The sequence below is a fragment of the Leptonychotes weddellii genome, chromosome 1 (assembly GCF_054177405.1).
Source record: "Leptonychotes weddellii isolate Sample4059 chromosome 1, ASM5417740v2, whole genome shotgun sequence".
Lineage (NCBI taxonomy): Eukaryota > Metazoa > Chordata > Mammalia > Carnivora > Phocidae > Leptonychotes > Leptonychotes weddellii.
The window spans coordinates 117,606,276-117,629,012 of NC_138369.1; the positions used below are offsets into that span (position 1 = coordinate 117,606,276).

The 22,737-nt window shown below is 36.6% G+C and overlaps 1 protein-coding gene and 1 long non-coding RNA gene across 4 annotated transcripts in view; one reads left to right on the top strand and one right to left on the bottom strand.

The window, feature by feature from the left end:
* Nucleotides 1–22,737, top strand: part of LOC115944840 (uncharacterized) — a 325,497-nt gene that overhangs the window by 198,583 nt on the left and 104,177 nt on the right. The window lies entirely within an intron of this gene.
* Nucleotides 16,952–22,737, bottom strand: part of DCUN1D1 (defective in cullin neddylation 1 domain containing 1) — a 32,345-nt gene continuing 26,559 nt past the window's right edge. For all 3 annotated transcript variants that reach the window (XM_081830217.1, XM_081830209.1, XM_081830201.1), the window contains exons 5-7: nucleotides 22,408–22,490; nucleotides 22,071–22,167; nucleotides 16,952–20,742 (exon numbers count right to left, since the gene is read on the bottom strand). In XM_081830217.1, coding sequence (XP_081686343.1) covers nucleotides 20,663–20,742; nucleotides 22,071–22,167; nucleotides 22,408–22,490 — 260 coding nt within the window. In that variant the 3' untranslated portion in view covers nucleotides 16,952–20,662. The remainder of the gene's footprint in view (nucleotides 20,743–22,070; nucleotides 22,168–22,407; nucleotides 22,491–22,737) is intronic.

The window sequence follows — 22,737 nt, forward strand, 5'->3', positions numbered from 1 at the left end:
GGCAGAAACCTCTTCGACATTGGCCATAGCAACTTCTTCCTAGATACATCCCTGGAGGCAAGGGAAACAAAACCAAAATGAACTATTGGAATGTCATCAAGATAAAAAGCTTCTGCACAGTGAAGGAAACAATTAATATAACTAAAAGGCAACCTTTGGAGTGAGAGAAGATATTTGCAGATGACATGTCTGAGAAAGGATTGGTATCCAAAATCTATTAAGAACTTATCAAACTCGGGGCGCCTGGGTGGCTCAGTCGTTAAGCATCTGCCTTCAGCTCAGGTCATGATCCCAGGGTCCTGGGATCAAGCCCCACATCAGGCTCCCTGCTCAGCGGGAAGCCTGCTTCTCCCTCTCCCACTCCCCCTGCTTGTGTTCCCTCTCTCGCTATGTCTCTCTCTAACAAATAAATATTAAAAAAAAAAAGAACTTATCAAACTCAACACCCCAAAACCAAATAATCCAGTTAAGAAAAGGGCAGAAGACATGAATAGTCATTTTTCCAAAGAAGACATACAGATGGCTAATAGACACATGAAAAGATGCTCAACAGCACTCATCACCAGGGAAATGCAGATCAAAACTGCAATGAGATTATCACCTCACACCTTTCAGAATGGCTAACATTAACAACCCAGAAAACAGCAGATGTTGGCGAGGATGTGGAGAAAGGGAGCCCTCTTACACTGTTGGAGGGAACACAAACTGGAGCAGCCACTCTGGAAAACAGTATGGAGGTTCCTCAAAAAGTTAACAACAGAACTACCCTATGACTCAGCAATTGCACTACCAAGGATTTACCCAAAGGATACAAAAATACTGATTCCAGGGGGCACATGCATCCCAGTGTTTATAGCAGCATTATCAGCAATAGCCAAATTATAGAAAGAGCCCAAATATTCATCTACTGAAGATATGCATATATATACAATGGCCTATTACTCAGCCATAGAAAAGAATGAAATCTCGCTATTTGCAATGATGTGGATGAGCTAGAGTGTAGTATGCTATGCAAAACAAGTCAGGCAGAGAAAAACAAATACCACATGATTTCACTCATATGTGGAATTTAAGAAACAAAACAGATGAACATGAGGGAAAGAAAAAAAGAGAAGGGGGGAAGACAAACCATAAAACAGACTCTTAACTATGGAGAATAAACTGAGGGCTGCGGGAGGGAAGCTGGGTGGGAAGATGGGCTAAGTGGGTGATGGTGCATTAAGGAGGGCACTTGTGATGAGCACTGGGTGTTATATGTAAGTGATGAATCACCAAATTCCACCCCTGAAACTAATATTACACTATTTGTTAACTAACTGGAATTTAAATAAAAACTTGAAACATTAAAAAAAATTGATTTTGTTGATTAACAGTGATTTTCAGTTCTGTAGTTATACTAGTTTTTTTGTTATTGCTTTGGTTGTTTTATTTTTGTGATTTGTTTTTGGTCAATTCTATCAATTACTGAATGATGAATGATAAAATCTCCAAGTGTAATTGTGGATTTGTCCATTTCTCTCTGTCAGCTTTTGCTTCATACAATTTGAAGCTCTGTTATTAGAGACATACATATTTAGGATTGTTATGTTTTGATGAATTGTTACTTTTATCATTATGAAATGTCCTTTTTTAAATTTATTAATTAGTGATATTAATATAGCCACACAACTTTTCTTATGCTTATTCTTTACATGGTACATCTTCTTCTATCCTTTTAACCCATTTGTGTCTCTATATTTAAAGCATGACTCTCATATAAAAGCATTTACTTGGGTCTTGCTTTTTATCTACTCCAACAATCTCTTTTAAAGTTAGAGTGGTTAGCCTATTGATGTTCACTATAAATATTGATATATTTTCCTTTAAACTTTCCATCTTGCTCCTTATTTTCTATTTATTCCATCTCTACTTTAGGCCTTTCTTATTCCTTTCCTACCTTCATTTGGATTTTATTAGTTTTCAGCATTCAGTCTCCTCTTTTGGCTTTTTGGTTATACCTCTATTTTCAGAGGTTACTCCTAGGATTTAAATACATCATCCTTACTTTGAACCTGTCTACCTTGATTTATTACACCACTCCATCTATAATGTAAGAAGTTTACAACAGTATAATTCCATTTATCCCTCTTCCAATCCTTTCTACTATTGTCATATATATTTACATTTTATAAACCCAACAAAATATTTTTTGCTTTTGAACAATTTAAGAAATTAATATTTTATGAAGTCTTTTATATTTATCCACATTTACCATTTCCAACATTCTTCATTCTTTCCAGATTCGTACTTTCAAAAAGACTAACAAATGTCACTAGGTTGTGATTTTTACATGGTTCTTTTTCTAATACTTTAAATTTCTTGTTAGTAAAAATGAACAATTAATTGTGGTGGCATAAGACAGATAATTAAGAATGAGAATAATAGGGGCACCTGGGTGGCTCAGTCGTTAAGCATCTGCCTTCGGCTCAGGTCATGACCCCAGGGTCTTGGGATCACGCCCCACATCGGGCTCCCTGCTCAGCGGGAAGCCTGCTTCTCCCTCTCCTGCTCCCCCTGCTTGTGTTCCCTCTCTCGCTGTGTCTCTCTCTGTCAAATAAATAAAATCTTTAAAAAAAAAAAAAAAAAAAAGAATGAGAATAATAGAATGACTTGGCCTGGACAATGAACTGGCCTGGGCAAACTGCCCATAAGCATAATGCAAAAAAATTTACAGAATTTATTGTATAAGTTGTACTTTTACTATTCATTGCTTGAGAAAACATACACATAGGAATATAAGGACCCCTTGCACTAGCAAAGGTATACTAGAGTTACAGCCTGGAATAGAACTACCCTGCAAGTACATTTTAAAATATGTGTGCATTTTGTGGGGCACCTGGATGGCTCAGTTGGTACAGCATGAGACTCGATCTCAGGGTTGCGAGTTCAAGCCCTACACTGGGCTTAGAACTTACTAAAATAAAATAAAAATAAATAAAATAAATATGTGCATTTTGGATTGTCACACTGGGAAGGAAGGAATCTGCCAGTAATTCATTTCCTGGGGTAAAACATGCCGGACTCAGATCCAGTGCAGAATTGTCCTGCCCAAAAGTGCTCACAGCATCCAGACAAGAAACATTAAAAATATCTGGCTATACTTTGGAGCATTACTTATTTTGACTTGTTTGCTTTGAGAGAAGAATAAGAAACATGCATGACTAACTCTAACAGAATTCTTGATTTCCTTCCCATTTCTAATCCAGTTTTCTCCCATCATAATAAATGACACCATCATCCATACAACTGTTCCTATTAAAAATGTCTTTCCTTCTCTCCCCTGACATACAATCCATTGTTACATTCTTTGATCCCACCTTTAAAATATATGCCTAATCTGCCCACCTCTCTTCTACCTTTGTCACCAGTTCAAACCAGCGTCACCTCTAGTCTAGACGCCAAGCTCTTATCTACCTAGGAACCACTCTCCACACAGCAGTCTGTCCCCTTTTTACTTAAGTATGCTCTACATCCAATGTGGGGCTTGAACTCATGACCATAAGATCAAGAGCTGCACATTCTAGGGAAGCCAGCCAGGCCACCCCTAGAGTCATTTTTTAAAAGCAAAACTCAAATATTTTGCTCCTTATTTTAAAATCCCTAAAAGTATCCCAGTGCACTTAGAAATTCAGACGACTCCTTGGCTTACAAAATCATAGTCTATGATGTGGCTCCTGCCTGCCCCTCTGATTTCATCTCGTGCCACTCTCTCTCACCCACTGAGCTGCCACCTCACTGCCTTCCCTTCTGTTCCTCAAACTTACCAAATCCATTCACGCCTCAGGGACTTTGCAGTCCTATTCTCTCTGCATGGAATGTTCTCTGCTAGGTCTTTATGAGGCTGGGTCCTTTTCTTTTGGAGCTCCAGCTCTGCTGAACCAATTCAGAATCTCTAGGAGTAGGACTAGGTGATTACATTAAAAATAAGCTAAAAAAACTCAGATACACTGAATTTTGTGAACAAGTGAGCTGAACATTCTTTTCTTCATGTCTGTAAGCAAGTTACAGATTTGTTAATAAATCTGGAAATACAAAGCACCTGAGTATCCAATTCAAAATTTTTCTTGTTTCCCTTAGAAAAATTTTTCACATTCAGCACATGTAGTGATTATATAAGGCCATATTGCTGCAACAGACACCCAACAACAATAAAGAGGATTAAAGAGAAGAGGTATAACATTTTGTGATTACAATCTGTGGAGACTTCCAGTCAGCAGCTAGCCCTGTTCCGTGAAGTCATTCAGGGATTTGCATTTTTCGTCCTGATGATCTACCATCCTAGGGCATTGTCACCATCTGCATGGGTGGAGTTGAGTTGACACGGGTTCTAATTGACAGGAAGAGAATATTTGGAAAAATAATGATGGTTAAGGCACTAATTCAGAACTAAGACACATCAAATCTGATTATTCTATTGGTAATAACTTAGTCATATAACTACCACCTAACTATAGGCAGGAACCAAGCAATGCCCCGGACAGGTAACCGTGTACCAGCTACAAGTAACTATGGAAATAGAGAAGAATCGATTTTGATGGACTTTGTCACAGCATTTGTGGAACTAGGTTTTAGTTAACACTTCAGGTTACTTAATTACATCTGTTCCACCAGAAAATGATCCAACAGATTGGAGATAGTCTGTTGCATGTGTCTCACATGAAGGCATTATGGAATCAGAGATTATTGATAGAGAAGGAGCCCTCATTTGACAGACGTAAAAACAGATTCAGTTGAAACACACTTACCCTCAAGTTCACAATGATCAGTAGTGGAATCAAGGCCATATCTGTTTTTCTGATACTTGCCAGAATGTAACCATGGAAGGACAACCATTCTTAACAGTTGCCACCTCTACTAATATCCAGATGTACACATTAAATAACTGGTTATTCATATAACCACCTCTAAAGCTGCTTATGGGAAATAGTTGAAATCATCCCATCATGTCTCTATCCCATATATCAAAAGCAGTATGTTCTCACATAAAAACCCTAACGATAAAAAGTAAATCCATCCATTCCTTTAAAAGAAAAAGTACTGAGAATTTAGTAATTCAAAAATTAAAATGATCTATAAAATGCAATATGAAATAGTTACTCTGCAGTGAGTTCCAGTTCTTTCAGAATTTTTAAGAGTTCTCATTCATGTGTTGATTTTAAGGTAGAGATCAGGTTCTACAAACTGGAAAACTTTAACAATGTTTAAAAGCTTTGGAATTAAGCCTAGGTTCAGATCTTGGCTCTGCCATTTAATAGCTAGTTATAAGTTACTTAACCTTTTGGAGCCTCTTTTTCTCCTTGTAAAATGGGGAAAGAATACCTGCCCTTCATAGTACTGTGAAGATTGGACAATATGGTGTCAGTAAAGTGCTCGGCACAATATGAAGCTTAGTGAGTACTCAAGAAATGGAGGCAAAACACAGAAGAGGAGGGGCACTTCACCAAAAAAAGCTACATTTTTAATGCTGGGAATGTTTTTCAAAGTCTCAACACCTTAATACTAATTCTCTTTTTACGTGAAAATAATTACCAATGTCATTCACTTATCAGGCATGTGATGACTCCAAATTTTAGAGTCCAGGAAGCCAAAGATAACCACAGTCTCTGGGCAAATTTACTTGAGAACATCTTAGGCACTCACGTCTGACCTACCTGTAATAAGAGAACTTCATGGCTACCTCACATAGCTCCGAGATATGAGATCTCCTTGGGATTACTGTACTGCCTTTCCCCCTCAGACTGAGTGGGGTAGCTTCAGACCCAATTTTCATAATAGAAAGTTATGAATGAAAAGTCATTTTGATTAGGGCTACTTTCCAATTGACTATCTAATACCTCTGAAACTAATAATACACTGTATGTTAATTGATTCAATTTAAATTTTTAAAAAATGGCTATCTAAAAACTCACCTACTTTCCCATCTGTAGGGAGCAGTGGGAAGAATGTGACCGGCAACTTCAGAATGAGGCTGAACTGCGTGCGGTCAGTTCTCATTCACAGTAGTTATGTTATAAAGTTGCTGCAAATAATGAACCATTGCTCCTAGAGAAAACAGGGTTAGATTCCTACAAGCCTCTGGTCACATTTTCATCAACCAATCAATATATAAACTTGCTCTGTGTTTCTCTTTAAAGACACTTCAATATATGTTTGCGTGTGTGTGTGTGTGTATGTTTAACGTAAGCTCTACATCCAACATGGGGATTGAACTCACAACCCTGAGATCAAGAGTTGCATGCTGTACCGACTGAGCCAGCCAGGCAGCCCAATTTTTGTTTTTAATATATATTGTTGATTCACTAACATTGAACTCACAACAAACAGAATTATAACTCATGCCTAAATGAAGCTTAACTAATGCATGTATTTTCTTCGTATGGCACATCACAGCCTTCTTGCACTAGGACCACTAGACAGCACTTCAGCATGACACTTGTGGGCATTTTAAGCAGCAAAATCATCCCCTGAAAAAGCATAAAATATGAAAAATGTGGCACCAGATATATCAAGAAAAGGACACTTGTTTACAGTATGAGAGCTAAAACATGAAAGCAGAGTATCACCTTGTTTGACCTCAACTAGGAATGCGCACAACAGGCAACACCAAATTTTTGCCACTCTGGACATGGCTGCAAATGCCTGCCTCGCTGCTGCAACCATTGATTTGGGGGTTACCAATAGAGTTTAGTGAGTAGGCAAATTCACAAACACAACCCACAGACAATAAGAATAATTATATATTTTCTCCTTAATTAGTCAATACCATTTTCAAATCTAAAGTCAACGATCTTTCATTGCTAGAGCTTTTATCTACCACAAGAACTGAAGAAACTTCGAGGGTTCTTGAATTTCTTCTTTCAGAGACTTAGTGTATATTCACTGTGTGTGAAACACTGTATGTGCCAAGGATTCAGAGTCAAGTAAGCCATGGTCCTTGTTATCAATATTGCCCTCATGGTCTAATCAGAGATACACAAGTAGTCTCAGTGTGGTAAGTACTGTGGTAAGTGCTATAAGAAGAATAAATACAGAGAAAGGGTACAGGAGCACAGAGGAAAACCATCTAAATCAGATTGAGGCATTAGAGAAAGGCTCTCAGGGTGATAACACTCAAGCTGGGTTATTGTAAAAATTAATATGAATCATTTAAAGGAAAAAGTATAGAAAGTGGAAACTGCACACTGGGGAAAGAACATGAAAAGCCTCCAAGGTGCAAAAACCCAACTATGCAAATGGCGCACATGAGCTGGGAGGCAGGCAGAGAGTGACACGTAGAGGGTGTTGGATGTTAACAGTCAGAACTTTACCCTGCTTATCTAGGACAACTCACCAGGGAACCTCTCTCCTATAGCATCCATCTTTCTACCCAGTACAGCTTTCTCATACAACCATTTTGTTTTTCCTCCCATCTTTACAAAATCTACTCTTCCCCTTCCAGCTACCACACTGTTTCTTTGCTCCTCTTTGCTACAAAACTACTTGAGAGTTGTCTGTACTCGATATCCCAACTCCTCTTCTCCAATTCTCTCTTGAGCCCACTCCGATCAGGCATTCTCCTTCCATTACTCCACTGAAGCTATTCATCAAGGTCAAGAATGGCTTTGATGTTGCTAAATCCAATATTCAATTTGCAATTCTTATTTTTCTTGAGCTATCTGCAGCCTTTGACATAGTTTAGCACTCCCTCCTCCTTAGAATAATCTCTTCACTTGGCTCCTACATCACTTTTCTGTTTTTCCTCCTCCATCACCAGTAGCTCATCCTTTTTCTTTGCTATTTCCTCCACACTCACCCGATCTTTTTTTTTTTTTTAAAGATTTTATTTATTTATTTGCGACAGAGAGAATGAGAGAGAGAGTACATGAGAGGGGGGAGGGTTAGAGGGAGAAGCAGACCCCCCGCCGAGCAGGGAGCCCGATGTGGGACTCGATCCCGGGACTCCAGGATCATGACCTGAGCCGAAGGCAGTCGCTTAACCAACTGAGCCACCCAGGCACCCCCCGATCTTTTTTTTTAATATTTATTTGAGAGAGAGAGTGCACACGGTGGGGAGGGGCGGAGGGAGAGGGAGAGAATCTCACACAGACTCCCTGATGAACGAGGAGCCAGACGCAGGACCCAACCTCATGACCCTGAGATCATGACCTGAGCCAAAATCAAGTCAGTCGCTTAACCGAGCCACCCAGGCGCCCCTCACCCGATCTCTTAATATTGGAGTGCCTCAGGGCTCAGTCCTTGAACTTCTCTTTTCTGTCCACATTCATTCTTGGTGATCTCTACTCAGAATTTCACTGGCTCGTATAGGCATCATAAACATGTACCCTGAACTGAGCTCCTGATCTTTTCCTACAAAACCTGTTTCTCCCATATCTTCTAAATCTTGATTAATAGCAATTCATCCCTCCAATTTCTCAGGCCAAAAACCTTAGAATAATCTTTGAGTTCTTTCTTGCTACACAGTGACAACCTCTCCTCTTCTATGACATTCTTCACTTCACTTCTACTCCTTCCTTCACTTACACCTAGTTCCTCAGAAAATCCAGTTAAATCTACCTTTAGGGCGCCTGGGTGGCTCAGTCGGTTGGGCGACTGCCTTCGGCTCAGGTCATGATCCTGGAGTCCCGGGATCGAGTCCCGCATCGGGCTCCCTGCTCGGCAGGGAGTCTGCTTCTCCCTCTGACCCTCCCCCCTCTCATGCTCTCTCTCTCATTCTCTCTCTCAAATAAGTAAAATCTTTAAAAAAAAAAAAAAAGTCTACCTTTAAAATATATCCAGAATTTAACTACTTTTTTTTTTAATAGCTCCACTGTTACCACCCTGCCTTAAGTCACCATTATTTCTCATCAGGATAATTGCATTAACTTCTTAGTTGACATATTATCTATTGCTGTGTAACAAATTATCCCAAAACTTTAGCATCTTAAAACAACAGGCATTACCCACATTTTTTGTGGATCCAGAATCTGAGTGCAGATTCAATGTGGGTAGCTCACATTTAAGGTCCCTCACAAAGCCGCAGTCAAGCTGTTAGTCAGAACTGCAGTCCCAACTGAAAGCTCAACTGTGAGAAGATCAGCTTCCAAGCTTATTGATGTGGTTGTTGGCAAGATTTAGTTCTCCGTGGGTTGTTGGGCCAAGAGCCTTGGGTCCTCACTGGCTGTTGGCTGGAGGCCACCTTCAGTTTCTTGCCACATGGGTCTCTCTTAAAGGCAGGTCACAAAATGGCAACTGGCTTCCAACAGTGAGCAAGTGAGAGAGCAAGAGAGAACATGCAAAATGGAGACTATAACCTAATCTCAGAAATGATATCCCATCACTTTGCCATACCCTATTCATTAGAAGCAAATCACTATGTCCAGCCCACACTCGAGTGGAAGGGATTACACATGGGTGTGAATCTCATGAGGCAGGGATCATTGGGGATGTTTTAGAGGCTGCCTACCACAACTGGTCTCCTGCTTTCACCTTATCCTTCCCACACACACACACAGTCTTTTCCCAACACACCAGCTAAGGCACTTTTGTGAAATCTCAAGTACTGACCTGGTATTACTCTGCTCAAACCCTCCAATGACTTCCCACCTCACTGTAAAAGCCATAGCACTAACAATGACCCACAAGGCCACACACAATTTGCTACCTGTTATTTTTAAGATTTTATTTTTTAGGTCGCCTGGGTGGCTCAGTCAGTTAAGTGTCTGCCTTCAGCTCAGGTCATGATCCCAGGATCCTGGGATCAAGTCCCACATGGGGCTCCTTGCTCAGCAGGGAGCCTGCTTCTCTCTCCCCCTCTGCTGCTGCTCCCCCTGCTTGTGTCAAATAAATAAAATCTTCAAAAAAGAAAAAAGATTTTTTTACGTAATCTCTACACCCAACGTGGGGCTCAAACTTACAACCCCGAGATAAAGAACTGCATGATCTATTGACCGAGCCAGTCAGGCTCCCCTCTACTGTTATCTTTGATCTCATTTCCTATTATTCTCCTCACTCCCTCCTCTCCAGCCTGCTAGCCTCCTTGATGTTCCTCAAACGTGCTGCCAACTCAGTCTTTATAGTTGATATTTGCAATGACTGCAAGCTTTCATTAGATATATGCATGGCTTATGACTTCATTTCTTAGGTATTCAGCTATCTCAGTGAAGCTCTCCCTGATTATCCTATTTAAAATTGCACATTCCACTGTCCCCTTCCCTGCTTTTTCCCCCTCCACAGCACTTCTCACTATATATCACAATATATATATATATTTTATACTAGAATGTAAGCTCCATGAGGGCAATTATTTTTCTTTTGTTCACTGCTGTATTCTTAGGATAATGCCTGACACATTAAGGGATTAGAGACATTTATTTAGAATATTATTAGAATGAGTGAATAAATTCTGAAAGATCTGAGGAGTCACCAAAGGATCTTAAGCCTTTTAGGTAAGTCATGCTGGTGACAGCAAGAATAAGTGATTGGAAGAAAAACAGACTAGGGCGCCTGGGTGGCTCAGATGGTTAGGAGTCTGCCTTCGGCTCAGGTCATGATCCCAGGGTCCTGGGATCGAGTCCCACATCGGGCTCCCTGCTCCTTGGGAGCCTGCTTCTCTCTCTCTGTCTCTCATGAATAAATTTTAAAAAAAAGAAAAAAGAAAAACAGACTAAAAGTATATAGGAAGCCACAGGAACTTAGGCAATCCTGTGATGAAAACTTAAGGACAGTGACACTGGGAATCAAGAACATCATATGGACACAAAACTTATAAATGCTCCAAAACTGTTCTACAAATTCTACACAACCACCAAAATCCCAGCTGCATTTTCTTGCAGAAATTGACAAGTTGATGTTAATATTTGTATGGAAATGCAAGGGACCTAAAATAGCCAAAAAATTTTTTGGAAAACAAGTTGGAGGAGTCCTACGTCCTAATTTTAAAACTTAACTACAAAGTTACAGGAATCAAGACTATGTGGTTCTGTCACAAGGAAGGACATACAGACTGATGGGAATTAAGAATCCAGAAATACACCCATATATTTATGGGCAATTGGTTTTCAACAAGAGTGCCAAGACCATTCAATGGGGAAAGAAAATAGTCTTTTCAACAAGTGGTAAGGGGACAGCTGGCTATTCAAAGGCAAAAGAATTAATCTGCCCCCCCTACCTCATGCAATATTCAAAAATTAACTCAAAATAGGTCAAAGACATAAAGAGCTAAAACCATGAAACTCTTAAAAGAAACATAAGTGTACATTTTCTCACATTGGATTAGGCAATGGTTTCTTAGATTTGATATCTAAAGTGCAAGCAACCAAAGAAAAAAATAAATTGGATTTTATTAAACTTTTGTGCCACGAGGCACTATCAAAGTAAAAAGACAAACCACAGGATAGAAAATATACGTAGAGGGGGCCTGGGTGGCTCAGTTGGTTAAGCATCTGCCTTCGGCTCAGGTCATGATCTCAGGGTCCTAGGATCAAGCCCCACGTCAGGGTCCCTGCTTACCAGGGAGTCTGCTTCTCCCTCTCCCTCTGCCCCTCCCCCTGCTTGTGTGCTCACTCTCTCTCCCAAATAAGTAAATAAATAAAATCTTAAAAAAAAAAAAAAAGGGAAATATTTGTAGATCATATACCTGGTAAAGATCTAGTATTTCGAATATATAGAGAACACTTACACATCAATAATATAAGTAACTCAATATAAAAATGGGCATATGACCTAACCAAATTTAATACTGAAGAAACAGAAAAACTGAGCAGACCAATAACTAGTAAAAAAATTGAATCTGTAATCAAAACCTCCCAACGAAGAAAAGCCCAGTACCAGAAGGCTTCACTGGAGAATTCTACCAACCATTTAAAGAACAATAATCTTCCTCTAACTCTTCCCAAAAATTGAAGAAAAGGAATTCCAAACTCTTTCTGTGAGACCAGCAATGTCAATACTAAAGCCAGACAAGGAAACACAAGACAACTGCAGACCAATATCCCTGAAGAATATTGATACAGGAGTCCTCAACAAAATATTAGCAAACAAATTCAACAGCACATCAAGGAATTATACACCATAAGTGGGAGTTATTTCTGGAATGCAAGGACGGTTCAACATATGAAATTCAATCATTCTAATACACCACATTAACTGAATGAGGACAAAGCCACATGATCATCCTAATTGATGCAGAAAAGCAATTGACAAGACTTAACACCCTTTCCCGATTTAAAACAAAAAACTTCAACACACAAGAAACAGAAGGAAACTATCTCAACATAATAAATATCATATATGAAAAACACACAGCTTACATTATATTTGATGGTGAAAGACATAAAACTTTTCCTCTAAGAAAAGGAACAAGACAAGGATGCCCCCAGTTTTTTTAAAAAAAGCAAATATTAACAGACAGGGAGAAATAGGAAGCAATTCAATAATAGTAGGGAACTTCAATATCCCACTCCCATCAATGGACAGATCATCCAGGCAGGAAATCAATATGGAAACATTGGACTTAACATGTTAGACCAGATGGTTAATATCTTGAATATCAAAAGAACTCCTACAACTCAACAAGAAAATCAAATAACCCAATTCAAAAATGGGCAAAGAACTTGAATAGACATTTCTCCAAAGATATACAAATGGCCAACAAGTACATAAAAAGATGTTCAATATCACCGATCATCAGAGAAATGCAAAACAAAACCATAGATACTGCCTCACACCCGTTAGGACGGCTAGTGTAAAGAAAACAGTGAGGATGTGGAGAAATTGGAACCCTTGTGCATTGTCAGGATTGTAAAATGGTATAATTGCTATGGAAAACAGTATGGGGGGGATTCCGCAAAAAATTAAAAATAAAACTACCATATGATCCAGCAATCCCACTTCTGTGTATATATCCTAAAGAACTGATGGTAGGGTCTCAAAGAGATATGTGTACACTTAATTTCCTAGCAGCTTTATTCACAATAGCCAAATGTCCACTGACAAAAAATGTTGTATATACCTACAATGAAATATAATTCAGCCATAAGCAAAAGAATCCCTGTCACATGCTACAACATGGATGACACTTGAAGACATTATGCTACGTGAAATAAGCCAATCACAACAAGACAAATACTGTGTGATTCCTTTATATGAGGTATCTGAAATAATCAAATTCATAGACACACAAAGTAGAAGGTGTTTTCCAGGGGCTGGAGTGTGAATATGTATTTTTCAATTCTCTTATATTTTTAGAAGTGGAATTGCTGGATCATATGCCAAACTGTGTTCCAAACCGGCTGCACCACTTTACATTCCCACCAACGTACAAGGGTTCCAGTTTGTCCACATCTTCATCAACACTTGCTTTGTCTATCTCTTTGATTAAAGCAATCCTAGTGGGTGTGAAGTCATTGTGGTTTTGATTTGCATTTCCCTAGTGACTAATAATGTTGAGCATCTTTTCATGTGTATGATGGCCATTTGTAGATCTTTTTTGGAGATACACCTATTCAGATTCTTTGCTCATTTGTAAAATGGGTTGTCTTTTTATTGTTAAATTATAAGAGGTTTTTATATATTCTGGATACAAGACCCATTATATTTTTAAATTAAGGAAACATCTTTTGATTATAGCTTTTTATACACTTCATTAGCTTTCAAAATATTTTCAAGTTAGACTACATTCTTTAAGCACATGAAATGTCACCTTAAATATAAATTGCATAGGAATTTAAAAATTTAAAGCAACCACTGCTTTTTCAAACATATGTATTCCAAGGCAAGGAGTTGGGACATACGGGGACCCATAGGTGAAAAGATTTACAGAAATAAATGCAATGTATGGACCTTATTTGAATTCTGACTTGAACTGGAAAAAGAATTATAAGACGATTTAAAATACTGACTGGATAATTACTAAGAATTTAACATTTAAGTGTGGTAATAGTATTGAGATTATATTTAAGCATCCTTATCTTTTCGATATAAATACTTAAAACACAAATGGAATTATCTATGTGGGACTTGCTTCAAAATAAATCAGGGTTGCAAAGATGGGTGGCATATAGACAGGTAAGATCGGTCATAAATTCATCATGTTGAAGTAGGTTCATTATACTATTGTACTTCTGTGTATGTCTGAAATTTTCTATTAAAAATTTAAAAAGCACTACACTCCAATGTCCACTATGTGTAAGAGCACAAGTTGCTGGCAGCAACTAAATGATACCAACTAAAGTTTTACAAATTTAAGAAATTCCCAGTTACCTTAAAGGCAAAAGAGCTCTGGGAAACTTAGAGAGACTGTGACATATCCGTGCAGTGCAATGTCTGTACAATGTTTTAAATATTACCACCAGTCACAGGCTGACTCGGTAGCTTTATCAACTATGATCCACACAACAGCACCAAGCACCAGCCACAGCACTGCTCACCTACGCACTTCATCTCCTCAGCAGAGTTCTAAGGGACCAGAGCACTCCCACTGGAAGGCTAGAATAACTTTTCTCACTGGCTACAGAAAATACTACCTTCAACTAAGTACATGTCTATAGTAAGTCATTTTACAGTAATCCCACAGGGCACCTTACACTCACCCAAACTGCATATCCAATCTATGGACACACGAGTTAGGATTGCGAGGTAGAATTTGCACACTTAGAATACATACCCACCAGAATGACTATAATAAAAAAAGACAAGTATTCTCAAAGATGTGAAGAAACTGCAACGCTTATGATTTGTGGCAGGAATATTTTTAAATAGTACAGCCACTCTGGAAAAGATTTGGCAGTTTTTAGGAAATTAAGCAAAAATTTTCCAACCAACCCAACAATTACACTCCTGGGAATCTACCTACGAGAAATGAAAACATTATGTCCACACAAAGGCATATATGTGAATGTTCATAGCATCATTATTCATAATACCCAAAAAATATGAACAATCCAAATGTCCATCAACTGGTGAATAAGCAAAATGTAGTACAGCCATACACTGGAAGATTATGCAGCAATTAAATGAACAAAGCACAGGCATTGGCTACAACAGGAGTGAACCTCAAAAACATCATGCCAAGACGCTGGATGCAAAAGACTTCAAATTGTCTGACTCTATTTATGTGTAATTCCCAGATAGGGAAAATCTACGAAGCAGATGAAAGTGGCTGCCTGGGGCTGGGGGTAAGGGAGGGAATCAACTGCAAAGGACCATGAGGGGAGCTTTTATGGGCTGAGGGAAATGTTCTAAAACTGGATTGTGAGGATGGTTGCACAACTCTATAAATTTACTAAAACCATCAAATTGCTTATTTACAATGGGTGAATTTTATCATGTGTAAGTTATACCTCAATAAAGCTATTTTTTTTAAGTACCATTACACCAAGTCTTTGGAACGACTCTTTTTAAAGTTCTGGCTGATAGCCCTATTTAATTTCAATAGAATGAGTTCTAACCTACTCTCAGGATTAAAAATAGTATTAGCATTTGCTTGAAACCTAAACACGCTACTTTTGAAGGATTCCAAGTACATACATCTCTAATCTTTACTGATCAATTATTACTCTTTTAGCTATGTGCCTTGTTAACTATAAGACAAATCCTTGTCTACAGACTACCCTAGCATTTTCTCTCAGCCATTTTTCCCCCTGAATGTATGCCCGACACTATTGCTTTTTGTAAAAATCTTGTTTGGTATTGCCCCAGTTTTCCATTAAGTACAAAGTTTTCTTAGAGTATTTCATAACTTGAGCTAGAATTTTAAGTAAATATTTATATTGAACATGAACATTCTAAACATACACATTCTAAATACAAAATATTATCCTTTTTGTTTTGTTTCTTCATTAAGCCATTCACATACTGCCTCTGGCAAGTCTCAAATCAAGCTTTGCTTTCAACTACTTTGGTTCAAAATTCTTCTTTAAAATTATTTGATGGATTCTTCTTTCAAAGCAGTTGCTGTCTTCTATGATCAGACCTGCTTTAATTCTGGTCTAACTCCATCTCTTTCCATTCCACTGAAAAATCTGCCAAAGGGGTAATGTTCCCGCTTATGCCAGACATTAAAAAACAATTTCTTTTAACCGAACATTTTTCTCAAACCAAATTTCATATGCAATGCCATTAACCTGCAAGAGATAAAGTAGGAAGCTATGGATAAAGTGGAAGAAGAGGCACCCTGCCTCCATGGCCCAACCTCATGGAATATAGCAGCCTCGAAGTATGGCTTAAAAAGCGATGCCCTACATTACAAGTCACATTTCAGCACAGCACAAATACAAAAAAATTAAACTGAAAATATTTAAGCAATACACATAAGAAAAACTTGGATATACTTAAATAAAAAAAACAGACTTTTGGGGACCTCAATTTTAAAAATTGGTAACTATAAAATAATTCCCAAAATAATGTCTTTAAAACTCCATAAATACATTACTTTCTAGGAATTCCATCTACTACAAAGATTGTGTACCTTTTATCATAATTTCCTTATTTATGACAGATTTTAAAAGAAGATCAACCAAAGAAAAGCCAAAAAGCCACAGTAACACAGAACATTGAGCCTAGTGGGAAGTGGTTAAATAAGTTGGTCAGCAGGAAATGCCAATTACCCAACAGGCAGTAAAGGAAAATAAGATGGCAAGAATGCTCTGGTAAAACCATTTATGTATCTGTATTATGAATTAAAAAAAAAAAGCACTATCTGCCTCCAGAATCAGATACAAATCAAGCAAATATTCAACCAAAATGGCAACAAATAGTAAGGATAAACCTGGAAAAGGGGATTTGTACTATTAAGAATTTTCAAGTTTATATCAACTACAAAATATAAACCCCTTCCCCTCAGAAATCAAAGGTATCATGATATATAACTTCACATTTCTATAAAATAAAAATAGAAATTATTGCTCTATGACTGTAAAAATGGAGGCAAGTAGAGTTTAGAAATATACTCGTTTATAATCAATTAAATGATGAGCCATAATTTGAACCCTAGTTATCACATTATGTAGAAATCACAATTCAGGTGTTGTGTCCTTAGTTATTAAGATATATGTTAAATAGTTCACATTTTAAAAACATTTTATCGTTACATAATCAAATTTGATAAAATTTTATCAAAACATCTATGTATTCAATATAAATCATATTGTTAAAAGTTTTATAAAGTAACATTTAAAGAAAACTGCTGAGGTGCCAAATAATTATTTTCTATTAAATATACAACTTAACATTTAGAACTATATAAATTAATTCTTGCTAAAAGTTGATTCAGGTTTACAAAGGCATACTTTGTGAACTATAATAAATTTCCCCAGCACCACTTTCCTTTTCCATTCCAAAATTCTTTCATTAGGTTTAACTTTCTTCTGTCATTCATATGTAAAAGTTACAGAAGGTTTACAATACGTTGTCTTAATAGTAACATGTTTTCAAAAAATCTAAGCAAAGTGCACATTAAACTAGCTACAACTACTCAAATTCCTTATCAAATAAAAAATAGATGAACACTTCATTCACTTAAATCTTTGAGGAAAAAAAAAAAATAGTATAACCTTGCTTAAATAAGAATTCCCCAGTAAGGATATTATATAAAAGATTTCCCATGTTATTTTATTTACTTTCTCTCATTAAAACTTTTTAAAAGTCTAATGCAGAACACACACTTACAATGCCATATTACACAACTACAGTACTGTTAATTAAACAAAGCAGCCCAGTATAGTTGTAAACATTTTAAAAATGTAGTAAACAAGACTTGGCATGTCTTTTCTTCCCAAAACTTGCCATTACAATGCTCTTTCCATGAATAATTACTCTTCCTGGAAAAGTTTAAGGTATATTTTAGTCTTTAAAAATATTACACTGAAATAATATGTGAAAAGATTTAGTCATGGCAATTTCACGGAAGCTTTTATTGCCTCTGTTGGTAATATGACAGGGATTGTAAGAAGCACAATTGAACTTACAGAGATTTGCAGATGATAGTCACTAACGATAATCTTGATCTCAAGTATTTTTATATGTGGGCACTTCTAATTTTATACACTTTACTATTTAAAAAGCATTACATTTTAAAATGTGTACCTGTTTTGACATTTGGCAAAAAGGAAACTGTACCTGTGGTTCAATTTAAAACAAAGAATCAGCCTGGGGAGTTTAACAAAATGAAGACTGAAACACTAATGAATTAAAGCATTTCAAGGTATGTGTGTGTGTGTGTGTGTGTGTGTGCGCGCATGTGTGTATGAGCATGTGTGTCTCTTTCAACCTCTCTGTCAATCTCTCTCACAGACACACTCACACACATACACAGCCATATGTATAAGCATTTTTTTAGTACAAAATACTCCCTGTAACCAGACATTTATCCTCAAAATAATCACACCACATTAAATCAGTCTTCTCTTTTCAGCCCTAGTAATAGTATTGTTTAATTCTAAGATGCCATCATAGAGTGAACAACCTTAACTTTTATGCTACATAATTATATTCAAAGCTTTATGTATTTTTTGTTTATAATTACACAGTAATTATAAATGTTTAGTACCAAAATGATGACAAACACTATTTTGTTGAAAAAGGTCTTGCGTTTAAAAGGAAAAGTCTGTAAACCCAAGGCACTAAGCCATGAACCAATATCAGACTTCTAAGAAAAACCATTTATATTGGGGGAAAAAAAAAAAAAAGCTAATGGGATCTCACTTTAAAACACAGCATACTCGAATTAATCAATCCGAAAACAATACCATAACTCAAAATCTTCAAGACAAAAAACAAAATAGTACATATATATATATATCTTTTTAAATTTTTCATAATTGAAGTTCCTCTTTATATTTACAAATATGAAATCAGGAAATACTGAAAGCAGCAGGATTCTTTTTTTCTTTTTCTTTTTCTTAAAATAACCAATTCTAGTAACCTGAATAGAAGTTTTCAAAATATTCTTTTGGTAGAATTAATATTCTTGAGTTAAAGTTATGATTGGAATATTAATATAATATCTATGGGGAAAGCTCAATTTCAGAAACTGTGTAAATAAAAAGTAGTTGTAAGATGTCACTGTTTCTTAAAATCATTTCCACATCTACATAAAACATACTGCTATTCTGAAGTACATTCCTTTGATAATTTTAACATTGGGCCTTAGAGAGTTGCCTGGATATACCAAGCAAAATCTATTCCTGCTAAAGACCAAAGTCACCCAATATATGAAGTTTTACATTTTTTTTTACTTGCCTTACAGAAATGTTTAAGAGAGCAAGAAACCCTTCACATGTCAGGAAGTGAACAGAAAAGTGAGGCATTTTCAGCATGAAAGCAGTTCATGGGTCTTGTAATGAAAAAAATAATATAAGATAGGATTCTGCTTTGATGTGAAAACTGAGCTAATTTGAACAAAACAAAAAAGGTAAAGAAACTAAATAATTTACAAAAATAAAAGCCAGATTGGTATTTTGCATCAAGTACATGCTTGCTTGAAAATTTTTGCTCCTGAAGTATTTGGCAACCACAGTGATTAGCAGTTAAAGGAATTTCAACAAAATAAGAAGTCATCAAAAATGGACTATTTATCTGAAAGCAGTACCTATAAGGATTGAACTTCATGGCTCATCATGACCATTTTCAAAATTTAATTCCTACTATCTTCTTATAAATTAAGAGAATTTCATTTGTGTTCCATAGTGTGCTGACAAAAACAAACAAAAAAAAAACAAAACAAAACAAAAAAAATAAACCCTCATGCCTAAATTTAGAATATTGTATTGTGTAGCAATCTAAAACATTCAAAACAAATTAAATAGTTTAACTTATTCAACAGGCATATAAGCATTTCAAAATCATAATGAAATCCAATTATGTAGTGCATAATGTAGACAGGAGTAGAATCTAACATTATGCAGACATTTCCTAAATAAAAGTTCCCTGTAAGACAACTATACATAAACATGGGTAAGGTAAGTGCAGACTAGTTCTGTGGAACCTTTTGAAATCGAGGGTCTGAAACACAATAAATTTTTCAGGTAGGCACACCAAGTTATCCTCAAAATTTTTCACGTTGGTTATTTTGACATCAGTTACTCTACTCACATCAACAATACATGTGATTTGCCAGGAAAAAAAAATCCCCCCAAACCAAAACACCATTCCAGATCTGGTACACTTAAATATATCACTCTCATTGGAAGTGCTATCAGCATAGTCTTTGCAACTAGCCCAAAGCATATATTTAAGAAGTTTTTATAAATTGTTTGTGATGTTCATATGTTTAATTCTTATGCCAAACTGCTTTCTGATGAAGACAGCATTGTGCTTTATGCAAGAATGGAAACCTCAAAATAATCACCATAAAGCTTCTAAGACTTATGGGAGAATAAACTAGGATGGTCCACAGATATAAGATGAAATCCACAATGTTGGAATTATAAATGTTTAGAGCGGCCCAGACTAGAAGACAAGCCCAAACCACCATTAGAAGAATGAAATACGATATGGTCCAAGATGTATCCTTAAAGTTTTGACACAACCCTCAGTCTGAATTGTGAGGATTGATCTTCAGTTCAGTCCAGCCAGCAGAAATTGACTGTGCAATTTTCCGTTGTATTTATTGTACAGACTATGTACATTCTAGAAGGTTCCTTTAGTGCTACACTGTTGTACTTTTTGTCCCAGCAATTTGAGGGCGTGCAAATTCCACAAAGTCATCAATAAGAACAGGCCATGCTCCTGGGGGGGAAAAAAAAAAGTATGGGAACAAAGAAAGGAGGAAAAGCAGAAATAAAATTTTAAAGAGAATCCTTTACTTTTTAAAATACCATCCCCGTAACAGTTAAAGTATATCATTACAAATATTCCCACTGATCAGACTTCCAAAATTCTGACTTTTTAGAGTTTCTACCTGAAATATTCCTTATATTCTCTCTGCTCTATTATTCTAAGACTTGATTATCCTCTGAGTGATAAATAATAACTCTTCTGGTGACCAATCAAGAATATCACGGTTTTCTGAAGGCCACGGAACTGGCAGCCTAAGAAATGGCCAGGCCACAATGGCATGCTGCCAGCACTGAGAGTATAGGTAGGTGGGAGGAAAAAAGTTTCCCGGCATTTTGTGGCGAACTTACAAGGGAAATCAACAGCAAATATCAACCTCTATCTAATTTCATGATAATAAATTACTAAAAGATTTTAAATTGCACATATGCATGCCTCTACACATCCACACACCAACCTCCAAATCAGGAAGTTCTCCAGTTTTGTGTAAGGCCTAACAGAAAGCACAATTATCATCAGTAATACGCAGGCTTAGACATTTCTCACTTGTCAGTGGAGACTGTACATCATAATGAAAACAAAGAGAAAAAAATAACATCATCTCTGGTTAAATAGTTCCAGGACACTTTTAAGGAGGCCAAGGTCATTGGAGATTTTTCAAAGAGTACCTCTGTCTATTCAACAATCTCAAAAATGCATCCTGCTAATTCTCAAGGGAAGCTTAGTAAGGATGTGTGAGGAAATCAATGTAAACCACTGTCACTTCTCAAAAAATAAAAGCAAGGTCCTCATAGTGGATGGTAATATCTTTTTACACACATGAAAAAATATCAGAAAAGAATTCAATTGATGATCATTTACTGAATGTCAACAGTACTACAGTAGGGCAGCTGAAGTACATTTCAAATTTAACAAAGTCACTGAACTTGAGTTTACAGTCAAGTTCACAGACAAGACAGATAACAATAAAAACACAAATATAAAAGTACATTAAGAAGAGTAATGAGTAAACTGAAAATCTAAAGTAAACTGAAAATCTAAAACATGGATGAGAACTATTCATGCATTTGTGGAAGACAGGATTACCGAGTTGGTATTTAAAGAAAGAGAACAATATAGGCTAGTAGAGAGAACAAAAGCATTTTATATATTCGGAAGAACACAAATAAGAGGTCAGAGGACAGAAATCCAACTCCAAGAAAAAGAGAAGTAGATAAGAAGTTCAAGAGTATGTGATAAAGTAACAAAACCAAAGTTACTAAGGCCAAAACGTTCATTACCTTCTTCATCATAATTAGACATGTCATCTGCAATCATTGTACTGAAGTCTAAAAGAAGGTTCCAAGTATCTTTTGGTATTGATCGTTTATGATGTTCCTATTTTTAAAAAATAAGCAAAAAACATCCAAATCACCAGAGAGTTTCAAAATACCAGCCCAAATGATGCTAAATTCAAGAATGCAAAATAACTTGTGTAATGAAATTCTGGTAATCAAATTTCTCATTCTATGTCCACTACACACTCTGAGATGAGTTAGTCATGCTTTAAAAAATGTTAATTTATCTTCAAAGTAAAAATGTAGAGAAAAGATGGAGCTGCAGAAAACATGAACTTACCAACAAAAATTTATTCCATAAGTCTAAGAATTTAAATCTTCCATTAAGCACTAAATTCCAGTAGGCAATGGCCATTTCTAGATCTGTAATATTAAAAATAAGTTATGTATTTCAAATTCCATGAATATTTATCCCTGCAAAAAAACACAGGTAAGACCAAAAATAGCCCTAAAAAAAAAAAAAAAGTTTGTTTTTTTTCCCCTGACTACTGTGTCGTAAAATTTTCATATACAGATAAGACCAAGGTTTGTATCCTGCCCTCCCTCACTAATGAATAGTCCCTTCAGGGCAAGAAGAATACCACTTACCTCACACGGGGTTTCTGAAGCC